The 22,985-nt window shown below is 40.5% G+C and overlaps 1 protein-coding gene and 2 pseudogenes across 3 annotated transcripts in view; 1 reads left to right on the forward strand and 2 right to left on the reverse strand.

Moving 5' to 3' along the window:
- Positions 1-22,985, forward strand: part of LOC105478155 (pirin) — a 110,773-nt gene that overhangs the window by 36,987 nt on the left and 50,801 nt on the right. For all 3 annotated transcript variants that reach the window (XM_011735193.2, XM_011735195.2, XM_011735194.2), the window contains exon 5: positions 2,968-3,174. In XM_011735193.2, coding sequence (XP_011733495.1) covers positions 2,968-3,174 — 207 coding nt within the window. The remainder of the gene's footprint in view (positions 1-2,967; positions 3,175-22,985) is intronic.
- On the reverse strand, positions 14,688-15,398 carry LOC139360874 (tigger transposable element-derived protein 1-like; annotated as a pseudogene).
- On the reverse strand, positions 15,498-16,556 carry LOC139360875 (tigger transposable element-derived protein 1-like; annotated as a pseudogene).

Here is a 22,985-nt window from a genome sequence, read left to right on the forward strand (position 1 = left end):
TTTTGTAAGTCAGAACTCTATACCAGGTACTTTCTGGGATTTTATATATATATGTTTTGAGGGATGATAAATTCACATATTTGAATCATAAGATTTCAATGAAAGTGAAATTTAAAGACAAAACAAAACCAAAGTCATGGCAAAAAGTCAATAGTGACCTCTCACTGGAGCAGAAAACGAAATGAAGACCGCTTACAAAGCTAGATACAATGACTGGAAATGTCCTGTTCATGGAAGTGGTGACCTCCGCCATCTGCACCATGGAGCTGCCTAGCAGCCATACATGTGAGACACTGGTCAACACTTTTTCTACCACTATAACTTCACATTGATTAGGATGATGATTGCATAGTGTCTTTCAGTTTATTCAGAGTTTTCATATGCATGACGTCTTTGCGATAAGTATTATTATTATTATCATTTTGAGACAGGGCCTCACTCTGTTGCTCAGGCCGTAGTGCAGTGGTGCATTCACGGTTCACTGCAGCCTCGACCTCCCCAGCTCAAGCGATCCTTCCACCTTAGCCTCCCTAGTCGGTGGGACCACAGGTGCACAACACCACACCTGGCTAATTCTATTATTTTTGTAGAGATGGGGTCTCGTTATGTTGTCCAAGCTGGTCTCAAACTCCTAGGCTCAAGCAATCCACCTGCCTTGGCCTCCCAAAGTGCTCAGGTTACAGGCATGAGCCACTGTGCCTAGCAAAAAGAAGTATAATATTATTCTCATCTCATTTTTAAAAATGAGGAAATGGGGATTTAAAGATGTTTTTAAAAACAGATACCCATGACCTCAGAGCTAGTAAATGATGAGGATGGAAGGAGAACCCCATTCTCCCCTTCCAGATCCCATATATAGGCCATTTTAAGTAAAGTATTACCAAACTAGCTCATATCTAAAAAGGATAACCACGGCATTGAAAATATAAAGAAATGAACTTTTAAGGGAAAAGGAAAATGCTTAAAAATGGGAAGATGTCTTTGAGGGGCACCAATAGCTATCATTAGACAGAAGAAATGCAGCATAAGAAGGTGTTTAGGTATACTTTATACTGCATTAGCGCAGGGTCAACAAATTTTTTCTATAAAGGGCAAATGAGCTTTGGGGGCCATATGGTCTCTGCTGCCGCTACCAGACTCTGTCACTGCAGCGTGAAAGCAGACATAGACCGTATGTTAATGAATGGGTATGACCAGGTGCCAATAAACCTTTACAGAAACAGGTGGCAGGTTAGATTGGGCCCCCAGGCTGTGGTTTGCCAACTCCTACATTAGAAGGTTTAACAAGCCTTTTCAAATGGGAGTAGAGGGAAATCTAGACTTCATAGAAGAAAAAAAATCTTTAAAGTGTGCATTGGCCTCCTTTCAGATCCTTCAACTAATAATGCTCATTCTTGTCTCAGAGTCTTTTTCACATGCTGTTATCTCTCCGTGGAATCCTCTTCCTGTTCCCCTTCCCCTGGCTAATTCTTACTCCTTGTTTGGATCTCAGCCTGAAGATTGCACCCTCAGATAAGCTGCCTTGAACTGAGCAGGACATTTCATGTGCTCACAGAACCCTGTCATTCTTTGAAGTGCCAAGCACAATTATAATGGCAATAATGATGCATGACATTGTTTGTTTAAGGATTATTCCCCCGACGACGGCTGTGTGGAAGATGCTGTTGATGGCCTGCCTCATAGCCCCTTGGCCCAACTGTGAGTTGAGGTGGCGATGGTCCCCATATGTGTACAGCACCATCTCAAGTGCTGCTACTCTGTCTGAGGGCTTTCTCCAGCCCACGTATTGGGCAGACCATATGTGTCAGTGATTTAACACTCCCATGGGAACTCTTGGTCAGTGAAGGATGGGAATTGGAGTCTAAATACCCTAGCTTCCCCTCTTCTCCATGCAACAATTTGAAAGCACATATATGGTTCCCAGTGGGATTGAATTCCAGATGTCCACAGATGTAACCTTTTCATTAACAACTCTTTTTGGCTTTCTCCCTTGCCTCACTCTTCCCTACTCTCTCACTTGTGCTTTCTGCATCACTTTCCAAATAAACAACCTGCACATGTCTTTGTCTCAGGAACTTCTGTGGGAGAACTCAAACTAAGATAGGAAATGCATCTATGATGTTCATACCTTCATCTCCAGATTCCAAGATTTAGGCTTTGGGGCTGGTGTCTAATCTGCTCTTAATAAAGATATTAACAAACACTGGAAGAATCTGCACAACAGTGGAGGCAATAATTGTTTCTCCAAGTAGCGAGGGTTCCGTTACTGGAAGTGAGCAAGTACAGACACAAGTTAACCACCCACAGTATAGTGGATACTGGGGACCTCCAAATGTATTTTTAGGCCCACATACTTATCCTCCAATGTCTGGGAACACTGGCTGCTGATGGCTCACAGCTGCTTCCCTCCCTAGGAACTGCCCTGCTTTCTACTTGGGGATGGCCCACAGTCAATGGTTTGCTGATGTGGGGATGTAAAAACTTGGGTCACATTGTCTCCAGCTGGGACAATTCTGAAGGTTCATCTCAACTCCAGAGCTCCCTGTTGGATTGGCTAAAGCCTCTGTAGTAACTGCATTGCTGGTCGGCTTCTCCCCCTGCCAAATCCTGCTTTTTTCACTTCTTAAGTTGTATCTCCTGAGAACACAGCCCAGTATACTATCTTCCTGCAACTCCCCGTCTTAGAGCTTAATCTAAGACTCAGGGATGTCAAAGACAGGATTCTTCCATTTGTGGGAATTTCAGTTCCGATGTGTTGATTTCAAGTGAGGAAGCACAGGAAGCATTTGCAAAACTGGAAAGGGCCCCAGCAATTGTCACTGATGTTTATTATTCCTCTCAATGCCCAGGGGCTCTGATAGCAGCACCTGTAAGACGCCTCACTGCGTGATGGTGTTTTAATTGTTCCACCTGTGGACTTATTAGGAGCTTGGTTACATTTCCTTCTTGTTGGTTTGGTGTTTGCAGTGGATGACTGCAGGCCGGGGCATTCTGCACGCCGAGATGCCTTGCTCAGAGGAGCCAGCCCATGGCCTACAACTGTGGGTTAATTTGAGGAGCTCAGAGAAGATGGTGGAGCCTCAGTACCAGGAACTGAAAAGTGAAGAAATCCCTAAACCCAGTAGGGATGGTGTGACAGTTGCTGTCATTTCTGGAGAAGCTCTGGGAATAAAGGTAAGCCAGGCTGTTGTGTCTATTTAACCTGAGGCATGCAGTGACATAAGGCTGGCCCCTTCTGGGTTGTCAGCTCTCACTAAGTTTACCAAAATTCATGTCCCATGGGATGGACTTGAATCATAGGTGTCAGAGTAAGTGCAACCTAAGAAAACTCAGAAATTTTTGCTGCATACAAACCCATAGAGTTAGGAAAATTACAAGAAAGCAAGCTCATATATAGTTTGGTCAAGAGCAATTTTCAAAGTATGTCTTCATGTGTGTGCTGATTTAGCCTAATTCCTTTCACTTATAGTGCAGCTTTATGCTTTAAATTGTAGCTCCTCAGTACAGCAAGGTTGCTACCTTTAAGAAACAACCAAAAAGCAAGACCAAACTCCCCTTCACAAAGATTTATGTCAATTACTTATGCTTAACTTAGTAATGTAAGGAAAGCACACTACTACATTGCAGAAAGTTTATTTTTAAATTTTAACTTGACAGTTTGTCTAACCCATACATGACATGCCCTGTACATTCTTTTCAACTGGAACTTTATACTATTTGGGTTTATAGTCTCACCTTTTTGATCGAATAAATCAATTTAGGCTAAAGATTATGGATATATTTGTGGGAGGAAAAGGGTGGGGCAAACGCCATGTTAATTGCACACCAGAACTGCTTCTGGGGAGGATAAGATTCCTCACACCCACCAATTTGAGGTAGTGGCAAGCTGGGTAGTGTACTCTCTGAGGTGGGGTTTCCCAGAAGCAGACCCTGAGATGAAGATTCCCATGCAAGTGATTTTTGAGTAAGTGTTCCTAGGAGAACAGTAAAAGGAATCAGGACAAATTGGGGGAGGAAGTGAAGCAAGGCTGCCATCTCAGGCAAAGTCCTGAAGAGGGTGGCTTTACCTTGATCCTGCAAGACACTTTGGAGGATCAACGTGCCTCAGAGATGTCCGAGCCCATCCCTGGCAACGGAGCTGGGCTTTCATGCTCCCTTACCCAATGGTCATTAGTTATAGCCATTAACTTTGAGGTGGAGGCACAGAAAGGGTTAAAAGGGATCTGGGAGAAGTCCTGACGTCGGATACTACACATGGAACCTGGCACTGAGTGAATCAAGATAATGGGAGTTCCTCTGCCATTCTCCCAGTGCACAACCAGCACTTAAAACTATTTAAAACTAACTTCTGTAAATTTTATTTTTTTGATGTGCACCATCAGGGTTAATGGCTTGGCAGTGGCTACTAACCAACCACTCAATGGGATGCATGGGATGGTTAACAGATTGGTCATAGTTGGCCGGGCGCAGTGGCTCACGCCTGTAATCCCAGCACTTTGGGAGGCCGAGACGGGCGGATCATGAGGTCAGGAGATTGAGACCATCCTGGCTAACACAGTGAAACCCCGTCTCTACTAAAAATACAAAAAATTAGCCGGCTTGGTGGCGGGCGCCTGTAGTCCCAGCTACTCGGAAGGCTGAGGCAGGAGAATGGCGTAAACCCGGGAGGCGGAGCTTGCAGTGAGCCCAGATCACGCCACTGCACTCCAGCCTGGGCGATGGAACGAGACTCTATCTCAAAAAAACAAAAAAACGATTGGTCATGGTTATTGGTTGGGACTTACCAGTTTTTGTATTTCCTGAACTATAACCAAAGTTTTACTGTTTTTGTTTTTGTTTTTTTTACCTCTACCCTGCCTAGGTATATGGATTGTTTTGTTTTGTGTTTCTAATGCAAACAAAAGTAATTGAATACCATACTTTGCCATTGGAAAAAACCCTTTGTTGTGTTTCTGTGACTCGTTTCTGTTTTGCCGAGCATTGGTCAGTGAGTGCCCTTTTCAGCTGTTTGTGAAGAGTTTCCTTCCCTTGAGCTCTGCAGAAGAGGGTTAAGATCCTGTGAGGACTTCCTGGTGTAGCAGCAAAAGATATTGTTGGGTATAGTGTCAGGCAGAGCGGTCTAAAGGGAGCTGAATTAATACAGATATGAAGCTGCTCACTGCATCTCACATGGTATTTTCCTTCCCTGTTTCCAGGACTCTAAGGTTTTAGGGACATGCCTTTAGGGGATACTGAGATGGATAGTAGAGGGCAAGAAGCCCCCCTCTGTTTCAACCAAAGCACAAGACTTTGCCCAATTTCATATATTGTAATTGTCCATAAGATTTGATTTAGAAAAAGAGTCGAACTGTTGGCAGTTCAAAAGAGAAATCAGACCAGTGATTTAGTAGATTAGCAAAGCCAGTGATATCACGAATCCTTAGAGTTTACAACTACTTCTCATTTACAGAAATTGTAAGGCAATTTAAGGTTGGAGCCAGTAAAGCACTTTCAAGCAGCAGACCGTGTGGTCTTGTAATCACAGCCAAGGATAAGAGACCAGAGGTAATGTTTTAACTTTGTAAAATAATGTCTTAGTGTCTGCCAGCTTCTGTTATTTCTTTTTGTTGAGTAAAATCTCTGAAGTGAATTATATTCTCCTAAGTAAATGATCAGTCCTTCTTATGAGTGAATTTTAATAATAACGCCTCTTGGAACTATGGGCAGCATTAATTTAGATTTCAGGAGGCAGCGTGGTGCAGTGGTTACCAGCATGGACTCTGGAGATAGAATGCCTAGGTTAGAATCCTTATCATGAACTAGCTGTGTGGCTTTGGGCAAGCCAGTTAACTTCTCTGGACCTCAGTGTCTCATCTATTAAATAGGGTATTTTGCAAAGATTAAGTGACTTTTTATACATTAAACTCTCAGAATAGTGCCAGACACATTGTAAGCACTACGTAAGTGGCAGTTATTATTTTGATTAATTTATGGTCACTTGAACAGGAGCTGGGCTGAGATTTATGTCTGCCATCTAAGCTAAAGGGATTTGCTGTGATTTGGGAAAGGTGATTAACCTGCACTCAAGAAAGGACACCAGTAAGAGTCATTTTAAAGATGGGGAGCAACTGGCCATTTCTTTGTGGGTCTCATAAGAAACATCGTTGTGCACATCTGAAGCCTTAATATCTGATCAACAAGGAATGACTGGGTCTTCAAAGGTCTAGACCTACCATAAAAAGAAACTGAAGATTGTTTTGCATCAGGAAGATAATTTTAAGTTAAATGACAAGGTGAGGCTGAGAATATATATTTCAAGAGATTAATGTATTTACAACCAATACAGAATCAACAACTTCCATCTCCACAACTAAAATATCTAGAAAATGGAATTAGCGATCATTTCAACTTTAATATTCATGTGAATTACCTGAGGGTCTTGATAAAATGTAGACTCTGATTCAGCACATCTGAGGTGGGGTCTAAGAGTCTACATTTCTAACAGTCTCCCAGGTGATGCCGATACTGTGGTCTGGGGACCACTCTTTCGAACATGCATAATGGGCATGGGATCCAAGACACAGGAGTTTACCCATCTTGAGAAATCATTTGATTAAGCTCCTATAGAAGATGTCAAATGATCTGGTACTGTGGATTTTGGCAAATCTTATTTAGCTTTTCTGGACCTCAGTCCAGACATCCACAAAAAAGGTGTGTGTGGGGGGTTTGTATAAGATACTGTTGCTTTTATGAGCAACAAAACTGTTTTTTTGATACTACCAAGGGTAGCTGTATGCCTGTTTCGCAGGTTGTATGTGTCTGAGCATTTATTCAACGCTTGGAAAGCCAAAGCAGAACAAGATTCTGCCAGGACAGCATGGTCAAAAGTGAAGACTGAACAGGGAGAAAAGGTTAAAATGGCATAGTTTGAATAGTTCCTGTCACTTTTGGAAGGTCACAATCACGTGTTTATTTCATGAAAGTATGAAATTCTCCAAACCCCATTCCATCTTTATCAGACAACCAATCAGCAATATTTATTGCCAGCTCTCTTTGGGACACAATTCTTTTTCCAAAAACACGCCTCTACTTGCCTCCTGCTACTCTAAATTCTGTTGTCAGAACCAAACCTTGAGGAGGCCTCAGCCCCACTGGGGTTAGAGAAAGGCAATCTGGAACCAGATGGCCTTGGTTCAAGGCCAGCTCACCAATGACTCACTCTGAAGAAGTCACTTAAGATTGCTGTGCCTCAGTGTTCTCATCTGTAAAATGGAGAAGATTATAATGACCCAGCTCAGAGGGTTGCTGGGAGAATTAGGTTGGCTATTACTTGTAAAGTACTTAGAACTGGTGCAGAGTAAGCCCTGTATAAGTGGTTGCTCTTTTCACTTCCATACAAAAATCTTTGGGCAGTTTTCATGTGGCCTGCAAATGTAACCAAAAGAATCTTTCTTCTGATGGTCAGTCTGTATATTCATGTGTTGGATGATAACCAAATTTAAAAAAATTTAATTTTCAAAAATGCCTGCTAAACATCTCATGTAATTCACTCAGATCGTACCACTGTGCACTTAGCACCAGAAACAATGCCTGAGACATAAAAGATGATCAATAAATATTTTCAAATGAGTAAATGAAATCATTAAAATATACATGGATGCTGGAATAAGAGAAATGAAGGTAAAGTAGTAAGAAGATAGACAATATAGGGATTAGGAATGAGTGAAATAAGCTTAAAATGAGCTTGCTAAAAAGTTAAGAGAACAATAAAATTAGCTAAACTATATGTTAAAATAAAGTAAGCTATTTAAGGGATTAGGAAGTAAGGAAATAAAAACCAGATTGATCTTTTTTTTTTTTTTCTTTAAATGTGGACTCTTTTGCAGGACCCAAATTGTTCTTGCAGGTTTCTTCAAGCAGTGATAATAATGGTGAACAGAGGTTCAGAGGCTTGTGGTTCCCCTTGGGAGTCCACAGGCAGGTGTCTTATCTGCTTTAGCTTCCTCCATGTGGCTTTTCAGGGCATGGCTTGAGCTCCAGAATAGTGGATATACTTACCAGCTTTCTAGGCATTTCTTGTGGGTATCTCCCCTCCCTTGCCGGTTTAGCTCTACAAGCATTGGAAGACCCCATGTCCCTCGGGCAATTCTTTCCTAGTCAACAAGCAACCTGCCCACTAATCAGCGTCTGTTGGTTGTGGGTTGACAAGTAATTTATAATCAAGCCTATAATAATCCCCTGTGATTTGGAGGGCTGATGGAGTCTCCTGGCTACAGCAAGCCACTGGTGCACACACACGATTTTTCCTGTACCAGAACTAGAGAGAAATAGCTGCCCAGGACATTTTCCAGGTGTTGCTTCCATCCAAGAAACTTTTAGGGGCTGGATGTTATTTGAAACACTTTATCACCAAAATGCAATTTTGTCAGTATTCCTTCTACCTTACCTTGATTAAAAATATATTTTATGTGGCTTTTAGGGAATTACTTTTATAGCACATGCAAATGGCAGTGGGTTTTGGGCAATCAGAATACTGGAAGGTAAACTTAAAACATTTTTGCATCTTTGTAAACTCAGAACATTTTCAGGGGAAATTTGACTTCTTTGATTATATTGGGCACATTTAAGGAGCTCCTCCCTCACCTGCCTTCCTGCATTTGCTTCTGTCCACTGTGTGATGTGGAGAGAGTTAGGATCTTCCCATAGGAGGCTGCTCTTTTCTTCTCAGGCTCAGGAGAACATTATTTCGGAGTAGCATTAAAAAAAAAAAACTATTATATTGTGGAAACAGGTAACATATACACACACACTTTTTTTGCCTTTGAAATATTCCAGCAAGTTCATGGATCTAGCTAAAAAAAAAAAAAATCACAGATATTCTCCTAATGGCAGAGAGTATGAGAGGGGCACGGGGTTTCTGACATACGGAGCTTGAGTCAACAGGCTCCAGTTGTCCCAGAGAGCAAGCAAAGGGAAAACAACACTTGCTCGGGAAGGAATTCTCCCTCCCAAAGACCTCTCCTTTAATTTATTGTATTTATAAATCAGAGCGCTCTGTGATAGATTTAAAAACTGGATATTTCACAAATGTTCCCTTTGGGGTGAGGGTAGCAGGGATAAGGATGGACCTGAAACTTCTTTCAGTATGTCTTTTAATTTTTACTTTTGAAAGATAGAAATGCTTACATATTTAAAATATCAAGTTAAACCAGAAAAGAAAAAAGAAACAAGTCTTAAAATCAAAAACAAATAGAAACAAGTGAAGAAGCTAAAATTGGTGCAAAGATACTGGCAACATAACCACACAGAGAAAACATTAATTTGAAGGGTTTTTAAACATGATTTCCTGGCTGTACATTTGAGTGGGATATATTCTAAAGACAAAGAGAACAGCAAAAAATATTTTAAACTTTACTCTAGTTTTTGTTGTTAGTGTTGGTTTTATAATTTCATAACAAGTTAATGTGTATTATGAAATAAAACAAATTAGTAAATTTGTTAATGTTTATAGGAATCAAGATTTTCAGTATAAGAAAAATGGATACAAATATAAAAGAGCTAAGAAAAATACTGTAATATTCATTGTTAAATTCAACATTAAATGGACATTTTAAAACAGTGGATGGCCATTATTTCTTTGAGGCAGTTTCTGGAAACAATATGATTTGATCATTTTTGGAGTCCAAGATTTTTGATGTGCAATATATGTTTCTTTCTGATAACAACTCCATTCTCCACTGATTATTTCCATTGATTATTTTATGGTTCATGTTTAATTAAATGCTATGAGAAGTGCTTTAAAAAGTTCCACCTAAGAAATTCACAATCACCCTAATGAGTTCTGGTGAAATTCCCCTTTTAAGACATTCTATAACTATATTTTAATGGATAGATAGGGGGAGAAAGTAAAGGAAGTATCCACATGAATCAGAGAGCTTCCTGGTCTCATTTTGACACAGGGCAAGGGAGGAAGTAGAACATTTTCTGCAAAATACTGTAGAAAAAAGGGGTTGAGGATTTCCCCATCTTCATCTCCTTGCTTCTGTGCACCAAGGTCCAACCCAGGTCCCCTCTCTTTGGTGCAGCCTTCTCAGCTGTCCTGGCCAGCAAGCATTTCAACTTCTGCCAAGATCAACACAGCCATTCCGTCTTCATAACTCTTGAGATTTTGGGGCTGATGGCATTTAATTTACATGTCCCATTTCTCCTTAATCCTATTAGGCACCTGCTGTGTGTACATCATGCAGTTCCCTGGAGATACAATGTGAATAAGATACAACCACTGTCCTCAAAAATGCTCACAGTCTAGCTTGGGAGAGAAACCAGCAAACAACAGTAGTATAATGTGACACAGGAAACACGAAAACAGCAGTATGTGGAAATCTCATGATACTCCAGAATAGGGAGAATCAATTCTGCTTGTGTGGATGGAGCAAGGGAAAGAAAAGAAAGATTGGGCAGGGATCACGTCTTGTAATGGCTTGTATAAAGACTTGGATAGTAAGAGTGCAGTACCTATTTAGGCATCCTGATGCAGGCTGCATAGGCAACCACATACTTGTGGAGTTGTGGCAGGGCAAGAGGAAGGAAATGATGCAAAATATGGGGATGGAGAAAAACCCAAGTTGTCTACTTCTGGATTTTGCCTAAGGCCAATATTTGTTGTATGCATATTCTTGCATCCTTCTCTCACAAGGTTTTAAATAGCAGGGCATGAGGTTAAGGTGCAGTGGCCTCCCAAGCATGCTATATGCAGTCCATCTCATCTCAGGTTTCATGAAGCAGTTTATTCTATGGGATGTGCCTGCCACAGGCCATGTAGCCTCAGCAGATGATCAGCAACATTCCACAGACAAGTGCAAAACTTGGCTTGGATTCACTGTTGAGAATAGGCACAATTAGGTCTGTTAGTCTTGTTTAGTAAATAGGAAGACACCAAAGAAATGTACCCAGCAACTTCAAAGAACTTGTCTCATGGTAGGCAGCCATAGTTGGCACTTCATTTGCAGTTAGGAATGTGCAAATAAACAGTGGCCAGGATCTGCTCAAATCAGCTGGACAAAAGCTCGCTCTTGCCCAGGGCAGCCCACTCACCCCAGAAATACCATTCTTGGTGTGTACAAAGGGTGCCAGATGTTCTTATTCATTCACGATGTCCCTGCTGACCTAATCCCTAAGAAGTACATTCCAGTCGTGGCGACAAGCCCTCCCCTTCCAGTGAATGAAGAATGGATAGGTGCACTTTTAAACCAGAAGTAACACCCTGTGCCATTCATACTTTGTTGGCCCTAGTGATCAGGATTGTAACTTAGCAGGGAAATTTAGACTAAGAGCATAATAAAAGCTATTAAAAACACCAAGGTGTCAACTTCAATAAAGGCTAGTGGTCACTTTAGTATATTATTGTAATCACTTCCATGGCCATCAAGACTTGTCCATTTAGGATATAGTACGTCTTTTCCCAGGAACACATTACATATTTTTTCTAACCACAGAAAAAAATGCAGGACAGCTTCAGAGAGCTGTCTTGAGACTCTTGCGTGTTGCATTAAAAACTGAGCTCTTGTGGATATAAATGAAGTGGATGTCAGTATTTTAAAAACTGGTATCAGCGGCCGGGCTTGGTGGCTCACGCCTGTAATCCCAGCCCTTTGGGAGGCCAAGGCAGGCAGATCACGAGGTCAGGAGATTGAGACCATCCTGGCTAACGTGGTGAAACCTCATCTCTACTAAAAATGCAAAAACAAAATTAGCCAGGCGTGGTGGTGGGCGCCTGTAGTCCCAGCTACTCTGGAGGCTGAGGCAGAAGAATGGCGTGAACCCGGGAGACAGAGCTTGCAGTGAACTGAGATCGCGCCACTGCACTCCAGCCTGGGCCCTGGGCGACAGAGTGAAACTCTGTCTCAAAAAAAAAAAAAGAAAAGAAAAAAACTGATATCAGCATATATAAAACTATGCTGTTGATAGCTGCAAACACAGTACTTTATTTTGACCAAAGCAGAAATCCTTTGGATCATGTAGCTTTTGAATAATTTGATCAAGCTCACACTCAAATGTGTTGAGCAAATTCAGGTTCAGATAAAATTCTGATTACTGGAAGCAGTAGAAGTTTATAGTATGTAAATTATATCTCAATAAATCTGTTTTGAAAAAGAATTCTACTCCTGTGGACAGGTATAGGTACTCCAAGATAGCGAAGTATTTAGACATTTCAACTCAAATGAGCTCTAAATCATTGATAGTAACAATTAAAGGAATAGCATGTTCTGTCATAAAAATCACAGGGAATCTTTTTTTTTTTTTTTTTTTTGCCATCCATTACAGATCCAGGGGCTGTTCACTATTCCTTTGGCTTAGTAAAATGAAATGAGGTAACTGATACTATAGTTCAGTTGAGTTCAGCAAACATTTACTAAGGACCAGCTGCATGCAAGACCCTATAGAGGTATGAAGGAGAAAAGGTGAAAAAATCAGGGGGCTGGATGGATGCAATTGAAGGGACAGACATACAAACTGATAGCATGAGTATACTGTGGTGAGTCAGCACACTAGAAATCATGGCAGGCTAATGGGAAAGCAGAGGAGGAGGCTCAGCCCAATCTGGAGGTCCAAGAAAAGCAGGCCTAAGTCTAAAGGAGAAAACTGACCTGGCAAAGAAGGGTGGGATGTCTAGATCAACTCGTTAGGGTTATTTGAATAACCTCATTATTTGAATAACTTGTGAGTCTTATTCAACTCATGGCTCTGGACAGCTTTGAATATGGCCCAACACAAATTTGTAAACTTTCTTAAAACATTGTGAGATTTTTGTTTGTGATTTTTCTTTTCTTTTAGCTCATCAGCTATCACTTGTGTTAGTGTATTTCATGTGTGGCCCAAGACAATTCTTCTTCCAGTGTAGCCCAGGGAATCCATCTTGGCCACCCCTGGTCTAGATGGTGCAGAAGGAGACAGCATGGGTAGAGGTGTTTCTGCACAGAGGTGTGAAACAGTGTTCAGTGGTATAAACCAATGCTTTAAGAAGGCCTTCAAAACACACGTTCATTTTCTTAAGTATGAAAATCGGAAAAGTTCTTATCTTTCCTATGTAAAATGTGTCTGGTAATTTGTGTGTGTCTCTCTCTTAGTTTTGTAAACTTTTCAAGTTTATTCTCTTTTGTTTTTAGAAGTATCTTGAATATACTGATGACATTTCACCTGGGCTAGTTGCTCGTGTGTGTTCTTTACCTTTTACCTCCCTCCCCGAGCCAACAAAACTAAAACAGAATTCCACAAACACAATGCTCTCACGATGCCATCTATTGGAGTCTTTTGTATCGAGAATATGGCTGTTATGTTTAGAATACAATATGGACTGATTAAGGTCTGGCTCCTCCAGGTTTGTTGAGAAATAAAACAATGACAATTTACCTCTTTTTCGTAAAATCTTAAAGCCCCCTTGCTTTCTTTGTTTTATTATTATTATTATTATTATTATTATTATTATTATTATTTTACTTTAAGTTCTAGGGTACATGTGCAGAACTGCAGGTTTGTTACATAGGTATACATGTACCATGTTGGTTTGCTGCACCCATCAACTCGTCATTTACACTGGGTATTTCTCCTAATGCTATCCCTCCCCCAGGTCCCCATACCCCGACCAGCCCTGGTGTGTGATGTTCCCCGCCCTGTGTCCAAGTGTTCTCATTGTTCAAGATGATAGTTTTTAACATTATGGAAGGAAACCATGATGGTCATAATTTTTCTACCCTAGATCAACTATAAATAGCAATTGGAGAAATTTAAATTTTTTAAAGGAAGCCATTTTGATGTCCAGAACAAGGCTCTTCTGTCCCACTGCCTTCAGTCACCTGCCTCTGATCCATTTTCTTCTCATCTCTGGGCTCTAAGAACAATGCTGGCTTCCCCACCGACCTCCCACCCCCACATGTTATTCTCTAGTTACAAAGAAGGGATACACGAGACAGAGGGAGAGCTGGACAGTGAAAAGGAGGAAGAAAAATAACGTGACACCGTTTCTGCACCATCTTTGTTCCTTTAACATTGATTTTTGGGCCTTTCCACCCTGTCTCCACCAAACAGATTTCTTGTAGACTGCTCCCTGCCTCTGTTTCGTTAGGTTTTCTGCCAATTGAGTCCCTCAGCCAGATTCTTTTCCTCAGCAGCCTCCACTCCTGGCTGTGGCAGTTCTGCTTGTCAGGAGTCAGTACCCAGCTATGATTTTGTCTGCCTTGGGAGACTTTGAGTGTCTCTAAGTAACTACCAAGACTTGGCTGGTGGATTTTCCCAGCATCAGATATGAATTTGAAGCCATCTGTTACACGTCAGTCCAAAAGAAGTTTTGAGCAAGAGTTCTGCTGACTGTCATTAAGTGTTTTCGTAGGTTTTAACCGACAAAGTCTGTCAGCCCAACAAAAGCAGACCAGTTTATTGAAGAGGGCCTAGAATTCAGTGGAAGCCAAATGTAGAGAGTTGAGGTTGAGAAGACCAAAAGACAACACAGGCATACCCCAGAGATATTGTGGGTTCAGTTCCAGATCACTGTAATAAAGGGAATGTTGCAATAAAGCGAATCACACATTTTTTTTGCTTTCAAGTGCATATAGAAGTTAAGTTTACACTATTTTGTAGTCTGTTAAGTGTGCAATAGCATTATATCTAAAAAAGTACATACCTTAATTAAAAAATACTTTTGTTGAAAAATGCTAATGATCATCCGAACCTCCAGCACGTCCTAATATTTCAGGTGATGGAGAATCTTGTCTCAGTGTTGATGGGTGCTGACTGATTAGAGTGGTGGTTGCTGAAGGTTGGGGTGGCTGTGGCAGTTTCTTAAAATCAGACAACAATGTTATTTGCTGCATTGATTGACTCTTTGTTTCACGAAAGATTTCTGTGTAGCATGTGATGCTGTTTGATTATATTTTACCCACAGTAGAACTTCTTTCAAAATTGAAGTCAATCCTCTCCAACCCTGCCACTGCTTTATCAACTGAGTTTATGTGATATTTTAAAACTTTTATTGTTATTTCCACAATGTTCACAGCATGTTCACCAGAAGATCCCCTCTCAAGAAACTACTTTCTTTGCTTTTCGATAAGAATCATCTCCTCATCTGCTGAAGTTTTATCATGAGCTTGTAGCAATTCAGTCACATCTTCAGGCTCCACTTCTAATTCTAGCTCTCTTGCTATTTCCACCATATTTGCAGTGACTTCCTACACTGAAGTCTTGAACCCCTTAAAGTCACCCGTTAGTGTTGGAATCAACTTCTACCAAACTCCTGTTAATGTTGATATTTTGATCCCCTCCCATGAATCACAAATATTCTTAATGGCATCTAGAGCAGTGAATCCTTTCTAGAAGGTTTTCAGCTTACTTTGCCCAGATCCATTAGAGGAATCACCATCTATGGCAGCTATAGCCTTATGAAATTTATAATAATTATGATTATTATACTTATAATTAATAAAATAATTTAATTATTGAATATTAATTGTTAATATTATAATTAATTATAATAAGGAGTAATTTCGACTTTCAAGTCTTATTATTTCAGACTTGAAAGTCAAAATTACTCCTTGATCCATGGGCTGCTAAATTGATATTGTGTTATCAGGCAACATTAATCTCGCACATCTCCATCAGAGCTCTTGGTTGACCAAATGCATTGTCAATGAGCAGTAATATTTTAAAGGAATATTTTTTTCTGAATAGTAGGGCTCAATAATGGACCTAAATATTCAGCAAACCATGCTGTACACAGAATAGCTTTCATTCAGGTTTTGTTGTTCCATTTCTAGAACACAAGTAGAGTAGATTTAGCATAGTTCTTAAGGGCCCTAGGATTTTTACAATGGTAAGTGAACATTGGCTTCAACTTAAAGTCACCAGCTGCATTAACCCCTAACGAGACAGAGTCAGCCTGTTCTCTGAAGCTTTGAAGACAAACATCGACTTCTCCTCTCTAGCTATGAAAGTCATAGATGGAATCTTTCTCCAATATAAGGCTGTTTCATCTACATTGAAAATCTGTTGTTTAGTGTAGCCACCTTCATCAATGATCTTAGCTAGATCTTCTGGATAACTTACTGCAGCTTCTCCATCAGCATTTGCTACTTTAGCTTGTACTTTTATGTTATGGATTTGGCTTCTTTCCTTAAACCTCAATAACCAACCTCTGCTAGCTTCCAACTTTTCCTCTGCAGTTTCCTTACCCCTCTCAGCCTTCACAGAAGTGAAGAGAGTTAAGGTCTTGCTCTGGATTGGACTTTGGCTTAAGGGAATGTTGTGGATAGTTTGATCTTCCATCCAGACCACTCAAACTTTCTCCATATCAGCAATTAGGCTGTTTTGCTTTCTTATCATCTGTGTGTTTGCTGGAGTAGCACTTTTAATTTCCTTCAGAAACTTTTCCCTTGCATTCCCAACTTGGCTAACTGGTGCAAGAGGCCTAGCTCTTGACCTATCTCGGCTTTTGACATGCTTTCCTCACTAAGCTTAATCATTTCTAGCTTTTTATTTAAAGTGAGAGACACATGACTCTTCCTTTCTCCTGAACACATCGAGGCCATTGTGGGATTGTTAACTGGTCTCATTTCAATATTGTTGTGTCTCGGAACAGGGAGACCCAAGGAGAGGGAGAGAGATGGAGAACAGCCAGTTGGGGGAGCAGTCAGAACACACATTTATCAATTAAGTTCGATGTACCTTATGTGGGCACAGTTTGTGGTGCGTCAAAACAATTTCGATAGTAACATCAAAGATCACAGATAATAGATATAGTGATAATGAAAAAGTTTGAAATGTGGCACGAATTACCAAAATGTGACACTGAGACATGAGGTGAGCACATGCTGTTGGAAAAATGACACCAACAGGTTTGCTCAACGTAGGGTTACCACAAACCTTCAATTTGTAAAAAAAAAAAAAAAAATACATATATTTACAAAGCACAATAAAGGAAGTGTGATAAAAAAAGGCATGCCTGTACATCTTTCTTTCCCTCCCAAGTTCAGAACGAACTGAGAGGGAGACCGAGGAGTTGACCAGATAGGGATCCAAATATCATCTTTCTTACCAGTAAAATCTAGATAAAAGCACATGACTTATATCTGAGACCTGTTGGGCTTCTTAATACTTCCCGCACTTCATTAACCATGTCCAGGCAGAGGTGTAAACACAGTCACAGGCATCTTCTTCAGAGGCAGGCTTACCTCTTGACAGAAGAAGAGAGAAAGAGAAAGAAAGAAAAAGAGCCCAGAAGGGCGTGAGCTGAGCATACTCAGTCCCTTGAATTACTCTTACCAGCTGGATCCCACCTCCTGCCTCCCCCTCACCCTCAGGGATTAGTGAGAAAGGCAGAGAACAGCTGGCAGTATTGCCTCATGGGGCTATTAGGGAGGGGTCTGGAGGCTCCTTCGAACATTCCCTGATGTTTTTTTCTATTAACATATTAGAGTCAGATGCTTAGCCATGACTGCCCCCTCAAGGAAAGAGATGAGAAATTTATCAGTGTGAACCCCCTCACCTAAAAACTAACTTCTGTTCTCTGGGATCAATTTTACCCCCAGAACAATCTGAAATGTATATGGAGAGTTTTTTGTTAAATTCACACCAAGGCATATCTGTCTTCTAGGCTGCACGTTCATTTTATCTAAATATTAAAATATCACAAATTTGTACATAAACCTCTCCCATCATCAAACGTCTAAGACAAAAGTAAAGTTCTGATCTAAAACCCCTTGTCCTTATAAATCACATTAAAATAAATTAGAATTAAAATTACATTCTAAATAAGATGCCAAAGCATCTTTATCCAATTTTAACCCTGCTTTGCTTGGGTAGAATAAGGATTTTCTTTTTTCTTTATGAGCATCGTAGCCTGAGTTGCCTCCCCTGAACTGGATGTGACTCCATTAGGTCTGCCAAACTTGAATCCATTCAACCTCAATTCTCATTCGTTTCACTTTAGAAATAGTCCCAAAAGGTAATAAAAGACACATTTATCACAATACCAGTTTTGGTTCCGTGAAATTTTATTGCACAAGCAAATCTCCAAGTCCTAGAGCAGTTATATCTGCAGAGAATTGATGTACTTGGTCAGTCCAGAGTATTAACATAGTTGGGGAAACAAAACCATGTATCCATACCATCTCCACTCTCTGGGGGGAGACATTTCTGTCTTTGTGTAAGTTGTATGCTTGTGTTAGTGGTAACTCCAGGCACCAGATCTTAAGAAAATCCTGTACTCAACTATGGAAAGCTGATAAGAATATGAAGAAATGTTCCTTTCATCAATATGCAGAAAAATAGAAATTTGAATAATATGCTGCCACTTGACACCCTTCAAATTAAGAAAAAATACAAAGTTGGGTACTGTGAAGTGCTGGCAAGGATGGAAAGCAATGGAAACTTCATGTTTGGCAGGTGGGTGTAACTGTGTTCATTGTGGAGGGCAAGTTGACATTACTCAGTGAAGCTAACACTGCATACAGGGTATGTCCCAGAAATTTCACTCCTAATATTTATTCCATCAAAACTTCACCAAGCAGACATATGGCAGTGGTCATCCCAGCATTGTGAGTAATAGAAAGGAGTCAGAGTTGATATAGGTGTTCACCACTGAGATAATGAATAAGTGAAATATGGTGGTTACATATGATGGAATATAGTGTAGCTGCCAGAAGCAATGGGCTATATTCACTTGCAGTTATATTATTAACTCTCAGGGAAAAAAATGAGGAATAAATCAGAAAAGAAAGCAGCTTAGCACACAATGCTACTCATTTTTCAAGGACACCTATATCTATCTAAATAAATACACTGAGGGTAGATTGGAAGGATGTCTATTACATATGCTCAACTGAGAGCCAATGGGAAATGGTCTTGAGATGGGGGATGATGGGGGAAAATAACACAAAACAAGAGGGGTGCCCATGGATGTATGATGACTCTGTGCCATGGAATATAGTGTACAGCCAATTCAATTCCATGAACCAGGGCCAGAGAGAGAGAGAGAGAGAGAGAGAGAGAGACAGATTTGTGTCTAACACCAGCTTTTAACTTGGTTGGCAAAGGTGACCTCCTGTGTGGCTGATTTAGGGATTCTAAAAAGTCCAACATATGACAGAAAATCTTCCTGTCACGTTATTAAAACTGTACCATTAGAGTCCATCCTTCAACAGTATGAGGGATTGAAAGGAGCATAGGCTGTGGAGTCAAACACACCTGGGTTCAAATCTCAGCTCTGTTGTTTAATACATCTGTGACCTTGGGAAAATTATTTTGAGCCTTTATTTCCTCGTCTGCCAAGTGAGGATGATAATACACAGTCCTTGAGGGTTTTGTATGGTATTTAATGTGCCTAGCAACATAGAGGGTACTTAATAAATATTTCTTTCCTTTTCCCTTATCTTTTCTTCTCCCACATTCCCTTTTATCATTAGTCTTTACTGACAGCAAATCTCTAGAAATTCTTGGGTTGGGAAATGAAAATGGCCAACATCTTTTATGGGCTTATGAGGTGCTAAGTTCTAAGTCAGAGCTGTCTGATAAAAATATAATGGGAGCAACATGTAACTTCAGATTTCATAGTAAACATTTAAAAACTGAAATAAAACAGGTAAGATTAATTTTAATAGCATATTAAATCCAATATATCCAAAACATTATCATTGCAACATGTAATCGATATAAAATTATAATGAGATAGCTCGCACATTTTGTTACCAAGTCTTTGAAATCTAGTGTGTATTTTACACTTGCAGCACATCTGTGCAGACTGGCCACATGTCACGTGCCCAGTAGCCACATGCAGTGAGTGGCAACTGTATTGGACCGTGAAGTTCTGAGTTCTTTATTTGTGTCAATTCTTTTAATTCTGATTTAACTTGGGTTCTCTGGAAAACAAAGCCCAAGGCAAGTATTATTTGCAATCCCAGGGCAGTGGGAGTGAAGGAGAAGGGAAGTGAGACAGATGCTTGGCCATGTAGGATGCCTGTTCAGAAAGCTGTACCTCAGAACTTTCTAAGGGAGCAAGAGTTTGTCTGTTGCCCCACATCTTCCATTCCTCTTTGGTCAGTTTGCCCATGGGGAGCTAATTCCCTGCCCTTCTGGTTTGGGTCACCCAACCCCTGCAAACAGCCTCTGAATAGGCCACATGTCCCATTCTATGGCTTGGATCTGTATCCAAATGTGGGCATGAAGAGAGAATCCAGAGCCTCAGTAGGTCGGTTGGGTCAAGCCCAGACTCTGGAGCTGCTGGAACTCCCACCACTGAGAGGACAATCAAGACAATGTCAGAACTTGACAGTCAGCTAGGAGAGGCCAAGGCATCTGGCAATGTCAACAGTTGCAACAATGATGGCACTTACAGATCTCCATAAGAGGCCAAGGGCTGAGGAGCTACAATGAGGCTGAGTGACTCTGAGGAGGCATGTAAAATGTATACAATTGAATTCTGACAACAACCTAATGAGATAGGGAACTGAAACAGTGAGATTAGCACCTTGCCTAGGGTTACACATATAGTAAATGACAGAACTGGGATTCTAACTGGATGGTCTGACTCAGGGTTTGTGCTCTTAATCACATGCTCACATAGGTCCTTCACCAGTTTGGCACAACCCAATAGAAATCAGATTTTTTGTTGAGAGAAGGTTTTGTCTTGGAAACTTTTAAAGACTGAAAAGGCTTAGGAGGAGAGATACATGTTGAAGCGTTCAAGAGGAAAATCTTGGCCCATCAGTGATTTTGCCAAGGATCTGACCACTCCCTATTTGCACAGGAATTCATGAATGATCCCTGACCTGAATTGAGGATATATACTGATCCCTTGCCTAGTGTTCCAGCCTTTCATCAGATTTGGTCAATTCTTCAATTTTTCTGAGCTGGTGCTGAATAGCAGGGAACTACCTCTCCTCTTGTTTGTGGATACACAGGAGGCCATATTCAATACTTTTAGGACCTATTTGAATACTATATTTAGATGGGTTGATGTGGTATATTTGGGGACTGGGGAGTTGATCAAGGAAGAGACAGTTTCATGAGAGGTAGTAACGTGCAAACTTTATTTGGGCAGTGCTCAGACAAGGTTGCATAAGAGGGAAAGTTCCTCATAGCTGGAGTTTTTCCAGAGACAGTGGCACAAGGCCACCACTCAGAAAGGAAATAGGGCAAGACACCTGAAGGAGTAGGGGAAATCAGAGAGAAGGATTACATGTTAAGGTGATATCACTCAACAGCAAGGTGAGGTTTCTCTGGATTAGAGAGCTCTGAAGGACATTAGCAGTTTGAGGTCTTATAGCTGGCTTGCAGATGTTGGTAATAGTTTATCTTATTTCTGGCTAGCAGATGTTGGGAATAGTTTCACAGTGTATATGAAGTAGGTAGGCTCTAAATGGCTAAAATTTTGTTCATTTTGGAATATATTTAAAGCAATTCGATGTGTGAAAATTGGAGTTTGGCATCAGTGTGCTTTGGGATAATGGTCCTATCCTAGTGTAAGGAAGTAACCAACATGGGGGCCATTTTCACCTAATATACAGGGGCTGTCTCTGGCCCATTTATATAGTAGTTGTACAGGAAACTTTCCATTCATTCATTCAGCTCTTCCATTGCCATAATGGTGTGTTAGGATATGAACAAAGTTCTTAGGGCAACACGAATCTAGAATTCCTGATAGAATGAGATGCTTTTCAAAGCAAACCACCACTTACTGTTCCATTTTCTTCTGGTACTTTCATTTGAATCAGAATGTCAGGTAGCAATGGATACCAAAGATAAGCTCTCCAACTCCACCACTTTGTAAATGAGAAAACGGAAACCCAACTAGGCAAAAAGTCTTTCCCAAGGTCACACAGCTCATTGTGGAAGAAGAACAGACCCAATCAGGTTTCCTGAATTTTTGCCCCATTTTATTTGAACATTTCCCCTGCCTTAATCACACCATTCAGCCCTGATGCATAAGTTTGCTGAGTGTATCTATCTCCAGTTAGGGAATGCTTTAGCGCATTTTCATGGAAGGAAGGTTCAAAATGACCCTGTCTCTTTCTACACCGAAAGGGTACCTTCAGGCACACGCCTCTGTAAGCAGACACCCCTGCCTGTCTGTGTCAGAACATCCTGCAAATGATCACGTAGAAGGAGCCCTAGACCATAATAAAGTCCCTCTTCATTAATTTTAGTCATAAAATTGAAGAATCATATCTATATGAAGGTATCCGTACTCAGAGCTCTATGAAATCTTTGCCAATGAGTTTCCCGTGTTACATCTTGATGCACTTTCCTACGAGAACTCTTAAAAATATTTTAGTAAATAGCAAATGTAACTAATAAACATTAGAAGCTTTGTGAGGAATATTCTAGCTTTGGTTAATAGATTTGCTGACTCAGTCTTGGAATACATTACCCATGGATTGAAGTTAACAAATAGGAAGGCTCTGTGTTAGTCTATTTGGGGGCCATTTGTGGTTTTATTATACTGTTGCCTTTATAGGGTTATAGATGGATTATTTATACAAGACATAGGAATTTGTTCTTTTTCTGGTTTTAATTTTCCAAGAAATTGGAACATCTGTAACCCAATTTCAGTCAAGGATGCTGACTCAAAGGGTGAAGAAATCAAAGTCCAGTTTCACAATTAACGTGTCTCTGGTTAAATTTCAGTACTGTGAGTCCCTGTCATCATCTTTATTCTCTTCCCCTTTAGTTCTTCTTTTCTCACTACTCTTCCCATAAATAAAAGGCAAGAAAGAGAAAGACAAGAGTATTACTACTGATTAAAGGGCTGCTTGAAAAAGAATACCATAGACTGAATTTGGCTATGTTCAAAATTCTTGGTCAGCTAGACAGCTTGGTGTTCAAGACTGTCCACAGTCTTTTATGGTTGATAGAAGCTAAAAATGGTTTTTGGCCCTCTCTAAATCCCTCCCTACGAAGAGTCATTGGCATTTTGCCTAAGAGTTCCTTGTCTTCTCTTTGTGTAGCACTTCATGTATATG

The sequence above is a fragment of the Macaca nemestrina genome, chromosome X, assembly GCF_043159975.1.
Source record: "Macaca nemestrina isolate mMacNem1 chromosome X, mMacNem.hap1, whole genome shotgun sequence".
In the NCBI taxonomy this organism is placed as follows: domain Eukaryota; kingdom Metazoa; phylum Chordata; class Mammalia; order Primates; family Cercopithecidae; genus Macaca; species Macaca nemestrina.